The sequence below is a fragment of the Hemiscyllium ocellatum genome, chromosome 15 (genome assembly GCF_020745735.1).
Source record: "Hemiscyllium ocellatum isolate sHemOce1 chromosome 15, sHemOce1.pat.X.cur, whole genome shotgun sequence".
NCBI classification, from domain to species: Eukaryota; Metazoa; Chordata; class Chondrichthyes; order Orectolobiformes; family Hemiscylliidae; genus Hemiscyllium; species Hemiscyllium ocellatum.
In genome coordinates, this window is record NC_083415.1 from 50,532,174 (window position 1) to 50,553,739 (window position 21,566).

General features: G+C 39.1%; 1 protein-coding gene across 1 annotated transcript in view; it reads left to right on the forward strand.

The window, feature by feature from the left end:
* LOC132822783 (transcription initiation factor TFIID subunit 4-like) overlaps positions 1-21,566 on the forward strand; it is a 111,621-nt gene that overhangs the window by 69,691 nt on the left and 20,364 nt on the right. The window contains exons 3-8 of the mRNA XM_060836117.1: positions 1,663-1,779; positions 2,628-2,777; positions 9,979-10,101; positions 11,400-11,489; positions 12,213-12,446; positions 14,984-15,122. Of these exons, the coding sequence (XP_060692100.1) occupies positions 1,663-1,779; positions 2,628-2,777; positions 9,979-10,101; positions 11,400-11,489; positions 12,213-12,446; positions 14,984-15,122 (853 nt within the window). The remainder of the gene's footprint in view (positions 1-1,662; positions 1,780-2,627; positions 2,778-9,978; positions 10,102-11,399; positions 11,490-12,212; positions 12,447-14,983; positions 15,123-21,566) is intronic.

Consider the following 21,566-nt stretch of genomic DNA (forward strand, 5'->3'; position numbering starts at 1 on the left):
AGTTGCCCCTTAGGTGTGTCTTATATCTTTCCCCTCTCTCCCGAAACCTATGCCCTCTAGTTCTGTACTCCCCGACCCCAGGGAAAAGACTTTGTCTATTTACCCTATCCATGCTCCTCATAATTTTGTAAACCTCTATAAGGTCACCCCTCAGCCTCCAACGCTCCAGGGAAACCAGCCCCAGTCTTTCAGCCTCTCCTCATAGCTCAAATCCTCCAACTCTGGCAACATCTTTGTAAATCTTTTCTGAAACCTTTCAAGTTTCACAACATTTTTCCGATAGAAAGGAGACCAGAATTGCATGCAATATTCCAACAGTGGCCTAACCAATGTCCTGTATAGCCGCAACATGACCTCCCAACTCCTGTACTCAATACTCTGGTCAATAAAAGGAAAGCATATCGAATGCCTTCTTCACTATCCTACCTATCTGCGACTCCACTTTCAAGGAGCTCCGAACCTGCACTCCAAGGTCTTTGTTCAGCAACACTCCCTAGGACCTTACCATTAAGTGTATAAGTCCTGCTATAATGCAGCACCTCACATTTATCTGAATTAAACTCCATCTCCCACTTCTCAGCCCATTGGCCCATCTGGTCAAGATTCTGTTGTAATCTGAGGTATCCCTCTTCGCTGTCCACTATACCTCCAATTTTGGTGTCATCTGAAAACTTACTAACTGTACCTCTTACGATCACATCCAAATCATTTACATAAATGACAAAAAGTAGTGGACCCAACACCGATCCTTGTGGCACTCCACTGGTCACAGGCCTCTAGTCTGAAAAACAACCCTCCACCACCACCCTCTGTCTTCTACCTTTTGAGCCAGTTCTGTATCCAAATGGCTAGTTCTCCTTGTTTTCTGTGAGATCCAACCTTGCTAATCAGTCTCCCATGGGGAACCTTGTTGAGTGTCTTACTGAAGTCCATTTAGATCACATCTACCACTCTGCCCTCATCAATCCTCTTTGTTACTTCTTCCAAAAAAACTCAATCAAGTTTGTGAGACATGATTTCCCCCACTCAAAGCCATGTTGAATATCCTTAATCAGTCCTTGCCTTTCCAAATACATGTACATCCTGTCCCTCAGGATTCCCTCCAATTTGTGTATTTTATTTATTTCAATGTCTTTTAAAGAATGCCACAAGGAGAAACATCACCAAACTAGACAATTGAACCATTTTCTGCATTTCTTCATTTTCTGCTTTCTAAATTAGAGTTAGTAATTGTTGAGTGTTTTACCACTCTCCAAGGTGCTGAAAGTTATGACTTAATAATTTTATTAAGTTAAAATCATACAACACTAGGTTATAGTCCAACAGGTTTAATTGGAAGCATTAGCTTTCGGAGCGCTGCTCCTTTATCAGCTGGTTGTCATCAAGTGATGAAGGAGCAGTGCTCCGAAAGCTAGTGCTTCTAGTTAAACCTGTTGGACTATAACCTGGTGTTGTGTGATTTTGAACTTTGTACACCCCAGTCCAACACCGGCATCTCCAAATCATAATAGTTTTATATTTATGTATTGACTTTTATCAAAATGGATAACTATTTACATTTATATTTGAATAATTTTTGGATTTTTTCTCAGAAGAAAACATGCTTCAGTAATCCTGCAAAGGTTGGCCCCATCTTTCCTACATTTTCATTATCATTTCTAGGCACCTGGAACACAAATAATTGCACGACAAGTGACACCTACGATCATCAAACCAGTTTCTCAACCACAGACTACAGTACAAGTAACAACTGCATTGCAGCGACCTCCAACTGTACAGGTAATGTTACGAACCAAGTTGTGATGCCTAAAAATATTGAGTTCACTTTTATTGGAAATCAATGAGAATAGTTTTCAAAGTTAGACTAGAAATGTCTGTTAGTAAAGTTAAAGCTTCAGGATATATGTATGCAAGTATATTGTGCAGTGTATTATTTCAATTTCACTTCAAGAGTTTGAGTTTTGAGCAAAGGACAAGCTTGACACAATTAATAAAGAAATGCAATATTAAACTAATGCACGGAGAAAAGTCATTGGCCGCACCATTTTTTGCTAAACAAGTGTACAGAAGAGTGAATCAAAAGGAGTGGGTAGAGTTATAATGCAGATAAGCCACAATCTTGGTGAAAGGTACAATAGCTAAAATACTTCCTGTTCCTACCCCATAGGTTTTGTGGTTTGCTTTTGTTAAATGAGAAGGGTGATTTTTTTTTTGTTTGAAGTCTTCAGAATCCATTATGTCAGTAGTGTGTCACTGAGATTTTAATACATGAAAAATATGTTAACTATTTTTAGCACTTTACTATCACCAATTTGTTTCAATAATACTACTGGACATGGTTTTAAACTTAGCACATAAACTAAATGGACACTTCACTACAGTACTGAAGAAATACTGTATTGTCAGAAGTGGATAAGATTCTCTTTGCCCTTTCCGGAGTAAAGGATCAATCATACCATTTGGAGAAGAGCAGGAAACTTTATGGGAACTTAGTGTGCAAATTGAATGCCTCATATCCTTACAAAGTGACTATTCTTTAAGGTGCTTCATTTGCTGTGAAGTTATTTGCAACATCTTAAAGCCATGAATGATGTTAGATAAAGGCAAATTATTTATTTATCTTCCAGTCTCAGATTGTAATAAGTGGGTCAACATCTGCAGCTTCAATAGGGACAGCAACAACAGTCCAACCAGGAACACCTCAGAGATCTGTACAAACATTAGCAGCTGCTGCTGGGGGTCCTTCATCACAGATACTGCAACCCACTGCCTCAGCGGTAAGAATCATTTGTTGATGCATGGTGTGAAACTTGTAAGATGTGACATTCTAACAAAACTGCAATTGAGAGTTCAGAAATATTTGCAGCCTACACCTGTGAGAAATGAAATTTACATCGATTAAAAATATCTGATTAAGGAAAACTTCCTCGGCAATGAAATACAGTGGAGCAAAAATATCCATCAAAGCAATTAAACACCTTTATCATAAACATAACATATGTTGCTTGAGTTAGACAATGTAATCGTTCCATTTATTTAACAAAATTTATTTTTATTTAATTCATTTGTGGGATGACACCAGCATTTATTGCCTATTCCTAATTTGTCAAAGGGCAGTTAAGTGCTGTGGATGTAGAGTCACATGTAGGTCAGACCAGATAAGGTTGGCAGTCCTAAAGGACATGAGTGAACCAGATGGGTTTTTCTAACAGTCGACAATGGTTTCATAGTCATCATCAGACTCTTAATTCCAGATTTTTATTGAATTCAAATTTCACCATCTGCCATTGAGAGATTCAAACCAAGGTCCCCAGAACATTACCTGATTGTCTGGATTAACAGTTGAGTGATACTACTGCAAGGCCATTGCCTTTTACAAATTAAACGCAGACAATATTTTAAACTGTGGATTTTCTTAAAAACTGCATTTCCATAAATGAATGGATACAAAACAATTTTAATTAAATCTATGTAAATTGTTCTGTCTGGTTCAGTGTTTTTTTAAGCTATTTCTTTTACGTTGTAGGGGCTTACTTGAAATCAAAAACTTGAATTAACCTGTATTTTCTGCTCCTCATTCATATGTTCATATGTCCATTCGCCACACGCCAGTATAGAAATATTGAACCTCAATCATCTTTGGGCTTTATTCAGCAAGCCCATATCTGTTTCACATTACCACTGCACTACAAGAGACTCAAAGGCTCGAGTTCTAGTTGTTTTATTCAACCTATTCAGACAGGAACAGGCCTTCTGGGGCTCTTGTGACAGTGCGTCTCTGGGCTCGAAGGTTTGTGCCCCATCTTAGGAGGTGAGGTCCACAGGTATCAGAATGTGTTCAGACAGTGGTAGTGTTTCGACCTTTGAGTCAGAGGGCATGGATTCAAGTCCCATTGGCTCTAGAGGTGTGTCTCAATACTGAACAAGTTAATTACAAATACGTATAAGCAACCACAACCGCTGTACTGCAAGAATGCTCAGTAAATACTCATTAGCTTAACCTTTAGATATTTCCTAACCAATCTGCTCAGACATGTTTTTACACACTTCTGGAGCAGAGACAACTTGAACCTAGGCCTTCTGACCCAAAGACAGGGATGCTACGACTGCATCACAAGATTGTCATGGGCTTAATTTTTAGCTGTTTTAAATCAACCTGTTTAAACCTGTTATGAGACACCTCCAGGAAGGTGGGACTTCAACCTGAATCTTCTGGCCCTAAAAATGACTTAACTCTTAAATATTTTCTAAGTAGCCTATTCCAAGATGTTATTACACACTTTAGAAGCAATTGAGACTTGAAATTGGGCCTCCTGGCTCGGAGACAAAGACATTACCATTACACCAGAAGAGCCCCAAGCCTCACTATTTTAAAATCTTCAGATGCACCTTGACTGAACTAATAGTTTTAATCAGAGTTGGGGACAGTCACTGATTTTTAATCACTTTGTTCCATCATGTATGGCATTCATGTTGAGCAGCAAGAGGAACGTGAACCCACGCCTTCTGACCCAGAGGTGGGGACACAACCACTGTACTCCAAGATGTTCCCTCCTAGCTTAACTTGTTAACATTTTTAATCGGCCTTGCTGTAATGAGAGAGCAGCTTGTGGTTCTCTGGAACTCTAGCAAATTTCATTTTCATGCTAAAGAAATATCAAATGTATTAAAGAAAGTAGGTTTATGTTCCAACAATAAATTATGTTTAACAAAGATTTTTTTTAATATTTTAAAATGAAAGTTTTTAAGACATTTTATCCGTATTCAGGTCTGATGCAGATATGTCACTTTTCAATAGTTGATTTACTTTTGTACAATGCATTATTATAAGATTCTAATGGCTAAATTTTGAGCACATGCATTCACTTCGGAGTGAGTGGAATCGTGAATAAACAAAAACAATGCCAATAGTTTCCTGAGTTTGAGTGGTTCTGAAGTACACTTGCTGTACAAAGGTTTTATTTCGTATTAAATATGGTTTCTGTAGTAATCCATTGTTTTCCTTTCATGCAATGATCATGCTATTTTGAAAGTTAGGATAGAAATGCATGTTGGCAAAAAGGCAACCTTAGATCCCTTGACATTGTGATTATGTTCATTCAGTATATAGAATATCAGTACTTGTTTCTGAAATTTCATCGCCGATTACATTGATTAAAACAAAAACTCCCAACACCATTTGTCTTTTAGGCGTCATTTAATAATTACCGAGTAACTCTGATTTGGAAGGAATGTTGCTTCTTATTGTCTGCAATTAAATATTTTTGGGTCTTTGTATTTACTAGATATTCTTTAAATAATTTGTTACTTTAATAGTTAATGCTGGCCAAATTTGAACTGTAACTTCCATGCTCACACAGGGAGTTATGTTATGTATTTGTAAGATCCATTGCTTCCGTATTAGAGTTACATGCTTAAGACTACCCTTTCACGATTAATGTAGGTCAGTATGTCAGCCAAGTCCATTCAACACTAGAAACCGAAAACAGATTAATGGCTGATGGGCTAAAGATGTACAGCCATCTGCTGGTAGGAACTCAAACTGCACATAAAGAAAACGTTCCAAATTTCTGTCAGCAGCAAGCTGGATGGTTAGAATATATTCCACCTGGGAAAAAGTAGTTATAAATTCTAGGGTTAGTAACTAAGTGAGTATTGTCATCACAGCATATATGCAAACCAAAAAATTACAATTGGTCTCTATTCATACCAAAATGAATAATGGTGTAAAGATCTGTACAATGCTGTTGCAGTCAGTAGCGAAAGCTTTATCCAATATTCTTAATCAGATATTATTAAGCCACCCAAATGTGTTTGATTCAGAAAGGTCTTACCCGGTGATGAATAATTTGTGATTGTGATTGATTTATTATTGTCACATTTACCGAGTGTTGTTCTGCGTGCTGTACAGGCAGATCATACCATATAGAGTTCTTCAGGGTAGCAGAACAGAGTGTAGAATACATTCTTACAGGCGCGGAGAAGTTGTACAGAGAGACAGTTCAGAATTAGTATTTGAGAGGTCCATTCAAAAGTCTGATAACAGTGGTGAAGGTGTTCCTGAATCTATGCGTACATGTATTCAAACTTTTATATCTTCTGTCCGAAGGAAGAGGGTGAAAGAGTATAGCTGGAGTGGGAGGCATTTTTGATTATGCTGGTTGCTTTCTAGAAGCAATGGGAAGTACAGGTGGAGTCACTGCTTGGGAGATTGATTTATGTGATGAACTGGGCTTAGTTCATGACTGAATGTCTGTAGTTTCTCGGGGTCTTGAGAAGAGCAGTTGCCAAACCACACTGTGATGCATCAAGCATCAGTCATTTTTACAACATGTCGTTATATTGTATTTCCATTGCAATAATCAATTATTTTTGGTAGAAGCCAGTATTTGTTTTCCACACTTGGTGTCCACAGCGGAACATAAACCACATTGCTTTGAGTATTTCCACATAAGCTGGATTTCATCTTTTCTTTTATCTCTTTCTGCGTAATCTAAAGAGAGAGGCAAGGGAATAAAAGCAAAGACACTAAATGTTCACAGTTTAAAAGAAATGGTTTTTAACCTATAATTTTAAAAAGCACAATTTTAATACTTAATTTACTGAAAGAATATGGCTTTATTGTGGTCAGTTGTTAATATATAGATAGTCATTAAAGGCAAGTAATCAAATCACCCCTATGAAAGGTAAAAGTCACTATCATCTGACCCGACTGTAGGACTGCTCACCCAAACGAGAGCGATGACTGATGGTAGTTTAACCTCTGTCAGTACGCCTTGGGGAAAGGGAAAGGTTGAGAAGGAGAATTCTTCATGGTAACCTCAGCCGCTGTAGGAGTTGAACCCATACTGTTGGTATCACACTGCGCTACAAACCAGGCATCCCGCCAGTTGAACTAGCTGACCCAAATTACCAATCCATTCACAAGAGAATTACAAGTTAACCTGGGACCACAATTTAACTTCCAGTTATGGAAATTTTTTTTTTGTTAAAAGAATACACTTGCTTGCTATTATTAAAGAACATCAAGCACAGTACAATACCTAAAGATTAGTTGGTGCTGTTAAACACACCCAAAGTCAATAAATATCTCAGTTCTGCAATTTCATGACTGTGCAAAAGGATGTTGCATATATTTTCTTTCCCATTCCCCCACCTTTTCTAATAGAAATTAGAACACTACAGCACAATACAGGCCCTTCAGTCCTCTATGTTGTGCTGACTTTTTATCCTACTGTAAGATCAAACTGACCTACATACCCTTTATTTTAATATCATTCATGTGCCGATCCAAGAGTCACTTAAATGTCCCTAATGTAGCTGATTCTACTACCACTGCTGCAGTGTATTCTACACACCCACCACACTGAGTAAAGAACCAACCCTGACATCTCCCCTAAAGCTTTCACCAATGACCTTAAAAGTACGCGTTTCGTAACGACCATTTCCGCCTGCGAAAATGTCTATGGCTATCCACTGTATCTATGCCTCTCATCATCTTGTACACCTCTATCAAGTCGCCTCTCATCCTTCTTTGCTCCAGTGAGAAAACCCTGAACCTTTCTTCATAAGACATACTCTCCAGCCCAGGCAGCATCCTGGTAAATCTCCTCTGCACTCCCTCTTAAAGCTGCCACATCCTTCCTATAATGAGGTGACCAGCACTGAGCATAATATTCAAAGTGTGGTCTAACCAGGACTTTATAGAGCTGCGGCATAACCTCACAGCTCTTCAACTCAATGCCCCTACAAATGAAAGCCAACACTAACGGAAAGATGTTGTGAAACTTGAAAGAGTTCAGAAAAGATTTACAAGGATGTTACCAGGATTTGGAGGATTTGAGCTATAAGGATAGGGTGGGGCTGTTTTCCTTGAAATTTCAGAGACTGAGGAGTGACTTTATAGAAGTTTATAAAATCATGAGGGGCATGGATAAGATAAATAGACGAGGTTCTTTTCCCTGAGGTGGAGGAGTCCAGAACTAGAGGGCATAGCTTTAGGCTGAGGGGGCAAAGATATAAAAGGAATCTAAGGGGCAACCTTTTCACATAGAGGATGGTATGTGTATGGAATGAGCTGCCAGAGGAAGGGGGTACATTTTACAGCATTTAAAAGGCATCTGGATGGGTATATGAATAGGAAAGGTTTAGAGTGATATGGGCCAAGTGTCACCAAATGGGACTAGACTAGATGAGATTAGGATAGCTGGTCATCATAGACAAGTTGGACCAAAGAGTCTGTTTCAGTGCTGTACATCTGTAGGACTCTATGACGTCATATGTCTTTTTTAACAACCCTATTGATTTGGGTGGCAACTTTTAGGGATCTATGGATGTGGACTGTAAGATCCCAGTGTTCCTCCACACTGCACACTGCAAAGAATTCTGCCTTTAAATCTATAATCTGCATTCAAATTCGACCTTTTGAAAATGAATCACTTCTCACTTTTCCCGGTTGAACTCCATCTGCCACTTCTCAGCCCAGCTGTGCATCCTGTCAATGTCCCATTGCAAGCTGCAACAGTCCTTGACACTATCCACAACTCCACCAATCTTTATGTCATTGGTAAACGTATTAGCCCACTCCTCCACTTCCTCATCCAAATCATTTATAAAAATCACAAAGAGTAGAGGCCCCAGAACAGATCCCTGCAGAACACCACTGGTCACCAAGCTCCAGGCTGAATGCTTTCCATCTACTACCACCCTCTTTTATGGACTAGCCAATTCTGCGTCCAGACAGCCAAGTTACCCTCCATCCCATGCCTCCTTACTTTCTGAATGAGCCAATCACAGAGAACCTTATCAAATACCTTGCTAAAATCCATATACACCACATCCAGTGCTCTCCCTTCATCAATATGTTTTGTCACATCCTCAAATGTCCCTTTTTAAATAATTCTGACAAATAATAAAAGTGATGCGACCTGAAGGAGAGAAAATAATATTTCACTGACAATATTCTATGAAGTTATTTGGAAGAAAACTGTAATGGGCAATTAAAATGTGGAAGTTTTGTTTACAGTTCCAGGACTGCGAGTAAACAGATGGATAAGAAATGGGCACAAATTAGTCTCATCATTGATGGTTGTTGGTGGATAAAAATCATCCAGAATCCCACTTGATGATTTCAGTATGTTCCTCCACCTCAACTTCTGCCTGTCTTCACATTTGTCTCAGCCCATCTTCAAAATGCTTTTGTCAGTGTTGAGTGTATTGTTTTACTGTTTTTCTGGTTTGTCAATCTCCATGCTGCAGAATTTCATCCAGAATTCTAAATTCCCATTCAAGCTTACAGGAGGTTTGGTTCACCCATGGCCCTTATGATGTTGACATAAAAGTTGATCAACATCTAAAATGTAAAATCTTCATTGTGTTCAAATCCCTCCATGCTCTTTCTCCATTTTATCACGATAGTCTTCCTATTTCCACAAATCTTCAAAGACTCTACTCCCAACACTTGCTGCTTACCAATCCACCACACCCTCCACCCCACCATTGGCAGCGTGCTTTCAGTTGTCCAGGCTCAAAACCCTGGATTTTCCTGCTGAAATTTCTTTTTCTTTCCGTATTTTTAAGACCCTTCTTAAAATCTACTACTTTCATCAAACGTTTAGTCCTCATTAATGTCATCTTCATTGGCTTGCTGCTAATTCATGTTTGATTACAACTTTGCATCAAGCTTCGGGACACTTCCCTACATTAAAGGTACAATATTAATCCAATGCCTAAAAGTTGCAACAACTGGAACTATACCAGTCTTCACAAAAAAAAATATTTTTAACTGTTAGTAAGTTGGAAAACTTCTAGTTTTGAAGCAAATGCAAAGTGTATGAAATTGCTTTATACAAGATCTGAAGTTTTCCTACTGTTCCACAAATGACTCTTCAACATGTAATGTAAACTTTGTATGTAAAATGTTTTTAATTATATGGTGGTGTACTTTTTCCTTCATTAAATCCTTATTATGCTCCACAGGAAACCATGGAAAATGTGAAAAAGTGTAAGAACTTTCTATCTACGCTGATCAAACTAGCTTCAAGTGGTAAACAGTCAACAGAAACAGCTGCCAATGTTAAAGAACTGGTGCAGAACTTGTTGGTGAGGAAATATAGTATACACATTTCTGCATTAATTTTGTTGAAGTAAAAAAACCATCTCAACAAAATGCCAATTGTTTCTGAATTGGGAGTGAATGTGTAACATAAGCAAAACAAAGAAACAAAATCTTTACATAGAGTTATTAGAGAGGATAGAATAGTATATCATGAGGGCGGTTGAGATAGAGAAGCATCTTTTCAGAGAACAGTAAATAAATGGAGCTTAAATAGAATTCAATACAAAATATGGGGAAAAAAGCCTGATATTGAAATTCATTTTGAATCATACTAGCAACAAACAGCAACGCTCACAGTGGTTTTCTGTTATTTAAACCTTTGTGGTTTAATATTACAGAGGATACAGTTTCAAATTTTGCAGCAATGTATCATACAAGCCACAGATATAACAAAGACTTGATTAAATAGTCAGGTGATGGAGAATCACTGCTTGTATCTGAAATTTGGAATCTTCTGAATTTTCCTTAAAACAAAATATTTGTGCTGTAATTTGCAGCATCATACAGGAAAGTTATCCATTATGCGCACAAAACAGATTTCACGAGTAAAACATGCCTAACAGCCTTTAAAAGCTGCACTATTCATTCTTGCAATTAGTACATTTCACTTAACTAACATTCATCCTTCACTCTTAAAGAAAAGTTTAAGTTTCTCAATTAATCTCAACTTTAAAAGTCTTATACTGTATTACGTCATACTCTTTAAGTATATTTGGTCGGATATTCTCAAAAGACATTCCAATTCCAGCAGCCAGAGTTCTTGGACACAGCAAAAGGCTCCATGCCCCGACCGTGGCACAAGGTGACCTTTGATTCTGGCTTCAGCTCCCAATCCAGGCCTCTGAATGAGGCAACTGTTTACCCCTGCCACTGATCAAGGCAGCCCCTAACCCCATCCTTGTGTAAAGGCAAGTTGAACAATTCCCTCGTTGCCTTTGCTTACTTGTGTAACTGCCTGCACTCCTCCATTCACATGTTGTTTCACTACTGAGTTTCAACAGCAAATATGGAAGAGAGTGGTGTGTGATTGGAGGAGCAGCTGCTAACCATTTTCTTCTATTTCTTTACAGGAGTGACCTTTCTCTGGTTGCCCCTGTGAGTGGATTTCCCCAGAGCAATTTGGGGATTTTTGAGGGCAGATTTATCTAGTTTCCCCCAACATATGAGAGATGGTCCATGCAATCTACAAACTGTTGGACAATGCGGGAAATTTTCGCCACTTTGACCTACTCAATACCCACCCTTGTCTCACTCAAAAGCTCTTCTCTTCCTCTTCTCACAGGATGGAAAAATTGAAGCAGAAGATTTCACTAGCCGGTTATACAGGGAGCTCAACTCCTCGCCTCAACCCTATCTTGTGCCTTTCCTGAAGGTACTTAATTGTTTATCTTGGTGTGGTTTACAGTGTTTTTCATATTTGGTGGGTACAATTGTGACTATTCTTTTTGTCCTGGTCAATGATCCCTGTATGGGAATTAAATTGGTTGGAAAAGGCAAGGAAGATACTGGAAATGTGTTTATTTTTGTGAAAGTATTCTCTGGTTTAGCTTGCATTTTACAGAAATATTTCTCAATACCAGATTCTTATTGTTAAGATTGAAATGGTTATTCAGAATCAAATCTTTCATTACCCAAACTTTTGGGTAACAAGGATGGCCATTTTATTAGAAGTAATGGTGTTTTTCTCTTTTTGATTAAGACACTTCTCAACAATTTGGGTTAAAATAATTATCCTAACTTCATTGAAACAGTTGTCAAATTTTGTCCAAAAGGGTAACTTGATCAATCTGATGGTTATAAAGAGAGCCATCTTAAATATACCATACAGATGACAAAATTTATTTATTTTTAAAGTTTCTTCCTTTCCTCCATCCCCAACAAATGATGCAAAATGATGCTAATCCATCAGAAATATGGTCAATTCTGCTGCTGGAGTACAAGGAATCAATAAATAGTTTGGTTGATTTCAATAAAAAAATAAGAATTGCTAGTATTTTAAAACAGATGATCCAATTAGAAGTTCAGTTACACAGAAGTAATTTATAAATTCAAAATAAGATTAGCACAAATGTTTAACTATTCTGTGTTTTTCCAGCGGAGTTTGCCAGCCTTGCGCCAACTCACCCAAGACTCGCAAGCTTTTATTCAGCAAAGTCAACAGCAATCCTCAACTCAGACTACAACAGCATTGACAGCAGTGGTACTGGGAAATACTGTTCAACAACGACCTGTAGTAAGAACAACTACTGCTACAGCTACAGTAACTAGCACTCTCCAACATCCTGTGCTAAGTTTAACACAACCTGGACAGTCAGTGCAAACTGGCAAGGTAAGGCTAATTCATACAGCTGCCATTTAAGGACAAAGTGTAACCTATATGCATTTATCATATTTCAGGCATTCTCATAGCCCCATATTTTGTTCAGAACTGCCCATTCGAGATAACCTCACATAGATTATCTGAATAAACTCTTTCAGCTTGAAAGGTGAGTTGTTGAACAATTATTTTAATAATTTGCTTTTAGCATGTGAGGTTGCTGGCAAGATCGCATTTATTAACCATCCCTAAATGCCCTTGAGCAGATGGTGGTATACTGACTCATGAATTGCTGCAGCCCACAATCTGGAGGTACACCCATAGTACTGCTAGGGAGGGAGCTTCAGGTCTTTAGCCCAGCAATGGTGAAGGAAAGGTAATATAGTTCTAAGTCAGGATGGTGGATGCCTTGCAAAGGATCTTGCAGGTAGTAGTGTACTAATGCAGCTGCAGTCCTTGTCCTTTGAGATGACGGAGGTCACAAGTTTGTATGGTGTTGTCTGTGGGCTCTTGATGAATTGCTGCATTGTCTCTTGTAGAGGCACATCCTGCAGCAACTGTATGCAAGTGGTGATGAAATGAATGTTTAAAGTGGTGGATAGGATGCCAGTTAATTGGGCTGGCCTATCTTGGATTATTCTAAGATTTGCTGCACCCATCCAGGCACTTGGGAAGTATTAAATTGCACATCTTACATGTGCCTTGTAGGTGGTGGATAGGTTTTGGGAAGTCAGGAATTGGGTTATTTGTCATAGAATTCTCAGACTCTGGCTTGCTCTCTCATTTCAGTAAGTATAAGACTGGTACAGTTACGTTTCTGGTCAATACGTAGCAAACTGTAAGCAGCACTAATCTTAAGCTGTCATTTGGGTTACATTTTTTTTATTTTAGACTATAATATGGGAATAAGAAATGATTGACCAGTACCAGTCATGTAAAATTATAGATACTCTTGCAATTTTTTTTTTAGTTTGCAGTTTAGGCTAGAGGAAGTGGTAGTTATAGCTAAAGTTAAAATACTGAAAAGACATTTGGACAGGTATATGAATATCCAAGAAGTAGGAGAGTCAACATTTCGAGCATAAGCTGTTCATCAGGAAGAGCTCATGCTTGAAACTTTGACTCTTCTGCTCCTCGAATACTGCCTGACCAGCTGTGTTTTTCCAGCACCTCACATTTTGACTCTGACTCTGATCTTGAACATCTGCAGTCCTCACTTTCTCCAGGTATATGAATAGGAGGGATATGGGCCAAATGCAGGCAAATGGGATTAGTTTAGTTTGGGAAACCTGGTTGGCATGGATGAGTTGGACCGATGGATCTGTTTCTGGGTTGTATGACACTCTTTTTGGAATTAAATAATTATCATTTTAATGTAAAAATGTTTGTAGGAAAGTTTCAAATTGCTGAATACTAAATCATTAAAGTTATTGAAAGTGTTTAGTTACCTTAATTACAACCACTAGTTTTGGTATTCTTTTAGTAATGAGCATTGTGACTATTTAAATTACTAACCACTATGGGGATACGATTGGCAATCACTATTTTAATTATTTCACAATATTATGTGACCGTTACATTGCAGAATATTACAATTTTTTCATTCATTCATGAGATGTGAATATCACTGGCAAAGCCAAAATTTATTGTCCAAACTTTATTGCCCTTGAGAATGTGGCAATGAGCTGCCTTTTGAATGCAACTGATTAGTTTGTTTGATAGTTTCAAGGGCAGTTAAGAGTCAACCATATTGTTGCAGATCTGGAGTCCCACATTTCCCAGATCTGGAAAGGATTCCTTTCCTTCAAGGATCCAAATGGCTTTTTAAGGCAGGAGGTGTGTCCAAAAGTTAATTTACTGCATTTCATGCTTGCATCATTACTGAGCAAACTTGAAATGGAGCTTAAAAATGTGTTGCTGGAAAAGCGCAGGGTCAGGCAGCATCAAAGGAACAGGAGAATCTACAATTTGGGCATAAGCCCTTCAGGAATCCCTGAAGAAGGGCTTATGCCCGAAACGTCGATTCTCCTGCTCCTTTGATGCTGCCTGACCTGCTGCGTTTTTCCAGCAACACATTTTTAAGCTCTCTCCAGCATCTGCAGCCCTCACTTTCTCCAAACTTAAAATGGAGCCAGGATATATCCAGAAAGAATCACCTCAGATGGCCGAAATAGTAGTGGTATATGTCATTTGGGTTTATATGTTTTTTACTTTGAAACTATGTTTTTAAAAAATAACATTTGAAACCAAAATTATCCCCTTGCTGTGGGAGCACAGAACACAGTTGTTGTGTTAAAACACAGGATTTACTCGGGAAGAAGCCAAATACACTCTGAACATTATTCAAGTATTTGTTTCATGTAGATTGCATGTATAATTATTTGCTTTATACTCATTTTTGTAAACTTGGTTTTCTTGATTTTGGTACTGCTTCTACTTAAATGAATTGTTATTTAGGATAGTTGCTGAAGAACGATGATTATTATCAACTGAGATTTTAAAAAATTATTTCGACGTCCGTCTAATCTAATGCATGTAATTGCTTTCAGGTTGTTCAACAGCAGCAGGGAACAATCGTCAGGCCGCAGGTGACACTGACTCAAACACCTATGGTGACACTTCGGCAACCTCAGAACCGTATCATGCTGACTGGTTCTTCACAGGTGCAATTGAAGCAACTTCAAACGGGTAAATATGAATACTCTTCAACCCTCCTTGAAACAAAATGTATAAATGTTAAGGCTGCAGATCAATTTAGATATGCTCACATAGATACTGGCATTAGAAGCAATTCAAAAAGATTAATTGGCTTATTCCCAAGATGAAGAGTTTGACTTACCAAGAAAGCTAAATAGTTTAGGCCTTTACTCGTTAAAGTTTAGAAAACTGAGGGATGGAAGAGTGTGGTGTTGGAAAAACACAGCATGTTAGGCAGCATCCGAGGAGCAGGAGAGTCGACATTTTGGGCATAAGCACATTCTCCCTGTGTCTGCGTGGGGTTTCCTCCGAGTGCTCCGGTTTCCTCCCACAGTCCAAAGATGTGCAGGCCAGGTGAGTTGGTCATGCTAAATTGCCCGTAGTGTTAGGTGCATTCGTCAGAGGGAATTGGGATTGTGTGGGTTACTCTTCGGAGGGTCGAAGGGCCTGCTTCCACACTGTAGGGAATCTAATCTAATAAGGGCTTATGTCAACTCTCCTGCTCCTTGGATGCTGCCTGCCCGGCTGTGCTTTTCCAGCAACACGCACTTCGACCCTGTTCCCTAGTATCTGCAATCCTCACTTTTTCCAAGAATGAGAGGCAATCTTATTGAAACAAACAAGATTTTATGGGAGCTTTAGACGTTGAGAAGATGTTTCTATCAGTAATTACAAAATAAGGTAGCACTCATTTAAAACTGAGATGCAAACGAATTTCTTCTCCCATAGAGTGGTCACTGTCTAGAATACTCTAGGGATTTGTGGAGGCTGGATGACTGAAAATATTTAGAGACGTAAATATATTTTTGAAATATCGGGGAGTTGAGGTGATGAAGAACTAGTACAAAAGAGGAGTTGAGGCCTGGGCAGGCCAGGCATGATATTATTGAATGGTAGGACAAGCTTGAGACACTGAATGGCCTACTCATGTTCCTATTTCTTAGGTACTTAATTATCAGCTCCATCTTTTTAAGTATTTTTACTTACCCTCTTTAAGGAAGCCCTTTTAAATTGTTAATATTAAATAGTAAAAACACCAACCGAAGAAAAACATTGAAATTGTCAGAAAAATATAACCTGTTGTTAAACAACTTGTGTAGCTTTGCCCACAGGGAATGAGACAAAATATAAATATTGAGTAGAAAAGATGGAGAGAATTGGACTAGAGAATATAATTTAATTCAGTCCAATTTTAAAGTTGTAGACTTTGCCCTTAATGTAATAGTTTATCAAAGTTAGGTTGGGAAACAAAAGAAATACAGTAGGTGGCAACATAGGACAGAGAGAGGAAGTGATATACAGATAGTACAAAACTAGTGTGGTGCAACAGAATTGTTGAGTGTGTAATTACATTAAATTCCATTTAAAAGATGCAGATGTAGTGATGTACAATGAAAATGTTGATGTGGAGAAACATATACAGACATTAGTTTTTATCATATGTCGAGAAGAGGCTAATTATCTGAATTTGTAATCAAACTTTAATCAGCTTTAGAATAAAATTGCACTTGTGAATCACCATCCTGCAAGTTGCAATTCAGTTGTCATTAGGAAATGAAGGAATGATTGAACATGTATGACAGAATTGAAACATCTCTAAGGAGATAGGATATAGGAGAAAGTGGAGGTCTTGCATCTGCTTGAACTTGTTTCATCTTTCAGTAAAATCATATCTTTTCTTCTACCTCATTTCCAACTTGCCCTGATTCTCTTCATGTTTGAAAACCTATTGATGTCAGTCATCTTAAATTTCCTCAATGACTGTCCGCCTGCAGCTGTCTGGGCTGGAATTTCCAAAGGTTCACAACCCTGACTTAATGCATGATTGCTTTTTATGTGCAGTTACTGGCTTATTTGCATACTTTAAGCATAGTAACAAGAACAATGAATCAAACAGTGCATCAAATTCAAATTTATACATCTCGCTTACCTCCCCGAACATTACCTATTTTTATGGAACTTGGGTCTTGTTACAGTTATCTGCAGTAGTCTTGGTTTTAATTATTCAAAATACATTTTTGATATTAAAATTATGCTGCTTTCAAAAGCTTACCTTTAGGAAGTCAAATCAGCTGTACTTATCAGACAAATGAATTGAAATAAATCAAAGGTTGTGAAATAATTCACTTTGTTAAGCACCACCTATGACAAGAATTATTTCATCAAAACACTGGCCCTGAACTTTCAGACTAAAATATTAGAATGCTCCTGAAACTTCAACTAAAGCTTGTAGTTAACAGTGCAAATTATTTTTGGGTTGAGCATGGAGTGATATAGAGTGAAATTTAGTGTGAATATGTTAAATGTTCCGACAATAACAATGCTAATTGGTAATATACCCAAATTATTGCATAGCATCAACACTTAAAAACACGTAGTAAAAACAACAAGCTGAAAAGCAGATTATATGTGAACAATTGAATACAGAAATCATGACAAATGTTTTTTCAGCGGCTGATCAAAGTAGACATTTTTCTGTAGCCTTTTCCTGTTTACAGTAACAGTTTTGGTAATATGGCAGTTTCTTAGCATGACCAGTCATCTATTCTAATCACAATCCACACAAAGAAGTGCCTTATCCCTTTCTTTGTGTGCAGTCTTATTGTAGAGAGGGTGGGGGTTTCCTCTTTCTGTGGTGCACATATTGTTTATGGAGTTCCAAGAACAAGAATCCATCTTGTTCCTTCATTTCTTCCTTTTGCATTTCTTTCCCTTGGTAACACAATTAAAGAAAAAGATCAGCTTCGACTTTGATACATAGCTCTCAAAACCACATCTGTCTCCTCTCCCAGTGCTTCAGTGATGTCAAATTGATCAAGCGATGTTCATTTTTGGGTAGATCGTGCTTTTTTCCGTGTAAACATTGTGAAGACAGAAACCTCCACTGTGTTAAAGTAAATGTTTGACAATCTATTGTCCATCACCAAAATACCTGCTTCCATCTTTGTAATACTGCCTCCCTCTCATTCTTATATTGTTTGCTGCAAAAGTTCGCAATTTGGTCTTTGCTGTTTTCGCCGTCAGTTATTTTAATAACACTACCTGGCCTTTTATACTTCACCCCTGTAAATTTCACCTCTCAAAAATTCTTCTTGCACTAAAGTCTGCCAAGTATGTTAACAGTGTCATAACATCATCACCTTCCATAAGGTCATAAATCACAAGCAAACCCTGTAAGGTACATAGAACTGCACAAGGGTAAAACTGACGAAGGGAATATTTTATAAGGACTTGCATAGATTTTGCCAACATGTTCTTATTTCCAAATGTCTTTAGAAATTATTTTGTGACTAGAAGAAATGTGGTGTTTGTACAATAAGGAACTTCTGTTATTAATACCAGATAATATTTAGGAGATGTAATTCATTTGAGTTGCTATTGTATAAGGATGTAAGGGTCTGAGAGGTGCCACAAACCCCATCCACCAAGATGCTGTACAGACTTCTGAGAGAACAGTGTAGGATCCCAAAGGAATAAGACCAGTATCTAAATGCTCCTCATCGTTTCTGTAATAGAACATAGAACATAGTAGGATACAGCGCAGTACAGGCCCTTCGGCCCTCGATGTTGCGCCGACCGAATCCTACCTAACCTATACTAGCCCAATAACTTCCAAATGCCTATCCAATGCCCGCTTAAATGACCATAAAGAAGGAGAGTTCACCACTGATACGGGCAGGGCATTCCATGAACTCACAACCCGCTGTGTGAAGAATCTACCCCTAACATCTGTCCTATACCTACCACCCCTTAATTTAAAGCTATGTCCCCTAGTAACACCTGACTCCATTAGCGGTAAAAGGTTCTTAGTATCTACCCTATCTAAACCCCTAATCATCTTATACACTTCTATCAGATCTCCCCTAAACCTTCTCTTCTCCAATGAGAACAGCCCCAAGTGCCTCAGCCTTTCCTCATAAGATTTTCCTACCATTCCAGGCAACATCCTGGTAAACCTCCTCTGCACTCGTTCTAAAGCTTCCACATCCTTCCTATAGTATGGCGACCAAAACTGCACACAATACTCCAGATGAGGCCTCACCAGAGTCTTCTACAACTGCAACATGACCTCAGGACTCCGGAACTCAATTCCTCTGCCAATAAAGCCCAGTACACCATATGCCTTCCTCACAGCACTATTTACCTGGGTGGCAACTTTCAGAGATCTGTGTACATGGACACCAAGATCCCTCTGCTCATCCACACTACCAAGTAGCCTACCATTAGCCCAGTAATCCATCATCTTGTTATTCCTACCAAAGTGAACGACTTCGCACTTAGCTACATTGAATTCCATTTGCCACATTTCCGCCCAGCTCTGCAACTTATCTATATCCCGCTGTAACCTACCACTTCCTTCCTCACTATCCACAACTCCACCGACTTTTGTGTCATCCGCAAACTTGCTTACCCAGCTTTCAAGTCCTTCCTCTAGATCATTTATAAAGATAACAAAAAGCAATGGTCCCAAAACAGATCCTTGTGGTACACCGCTAGTAACTGCGCTCCAAGATGAACATAATCCATCAACTACTACCCTCTGTCTCCTTCCAGCCAGCCAATTCTTAATCCAAACCTCTAATGTATCCTCAATGCCATACCTCCGTAGTTTTAGCATTAGCCTACCATGGGGAACCTTATCGAACGCCTTACTAAAATCCATATACACAACATTACTGCTTTACCCTCGTCCACTTCCTTAGTCACCTTCTCAAAGAACTCAATAAGGTTTGTGAGGCACGACCTGCCCTTCACAAAACCATGCTGGCTATCCCTGATCACGTTATTCCTACCCAGATGTTCATAAATCTTATCCCTTACCATTCTCTCTAAGACTTTGCCCACCACTGAAGTCAGACTCACTGGCCTATAGTTACTAGGGCTATCCCTACTCCCTTTCTTGAACAATGGGACCACATTCGCTATCCTCCAGTCCTCTGATACTATTCCCGTTGACAATGACGACATAAAAATCCAGGCCAATGGCTCTGCTATCTCCTCCCTAGCTTCCCATAGGATCCTGGGGTAAATGCCATCAGGCCCAGGAGACTTATCTATATTCATCCTTTCCAATATTCCCAAAACCTCTTCCCTGCATATTTCCAGGGCATCCATTCTAATTATTTGTGATTCCATATTCACATCAGCAACAGTGTGCTGTTCCTGAGTGAATACTGATGAAAAGTACTGATTTAATGTCTCTCCAATCTCCTCCGCCTCCACACACAACTTCCCACTACTATCCTTGACTGGACCGATACCTACCCTAGTCATCCTTTTATTCTTGACATACCTATAGAAAGCCTTTGGGTTTTCCCTAATCCTACCAGCTAAAGACTTTTCATGTCCCCTTCTCGCTTCTCTTAGCTCCCTCTTTAGCTCCTTCCTGGCTACCTTATAACTCTCAATCGCCCCTACTGAACCTTCACGCCTCATCTTTACATATGCCGCCTTCTTCCCTTTCACAAGGGACTCCAATTCCTTACTAAACCACGGCTGCCTCACAAGGCCCTTTACACCATGCCTGACTGGTACATACCTATCGAGGACACGCAGTAGCTGCTCCTTGAACAATCCCCACATCTCATTAGTGTTCTTCTCTTGAAGCCTGTTTTTCCAATCCACACATCCTAAGTCATGCCTCACTGCATCATAATTTCCCTGCCCCCAGCTATAACTCTTGCCCTGCGGCGCACGATTATCCCTCTCCATCACTAAAGTAAAAGTCACCGAGTTGTGGTCACTGTCCCCGAAGTGCTCACCTACCTCCAAGTCTAACACCTGGCCTGGTTCATTACCTAGAACCAAATCCAATATAGCCTCCCCTCTTGTTGTAATCATGTCTATCACATTAATGTAACTTGTCCATAGTTGCGACCACAGAATAAATCATTTTGTTTAAGACTAGCATTTCACATTGGACTGCCAAGTGGTTTTCCTCTACCATATTAGATCAAGGGGGCCCAGAAGATCCCTATTCTGAAAAAGGGTGGTGTTAACAAACCTACCTCGTGTTGAGCACTGATGCAGACAACCTCGAACAAGGTGATCTGCATGAGGATTGCTCCTACAAACCTGGTACAAAAGCAATCTTGCAGTTGTTATCCTCAAATTGACAGTTTATATGTAGATTAGTTAGTGTGGAAACAGGCCCTTCGGCCCAACAAGTCCACACCGACCTGCCGAAGCGCAAACCACCTAGACCCATTCCCCTACATTTACCCCTTCACCTAACACTACGGGCAATTTAGCATAGTCAGTTCCTCTCACCTGCACACTTTCGGACTGTGGGAGGAAACCGGAGCACCTGGAGGAAACCCAAGCAGACACGGGTAGAATGTGCAAACTCCACACAGTCGCCTGAGGTGGGAATTGAACCCAGGTCTCTGGCGCTGAGAGGCAGCAGTGCTAACCACTGTGCCACTATGCCACCCA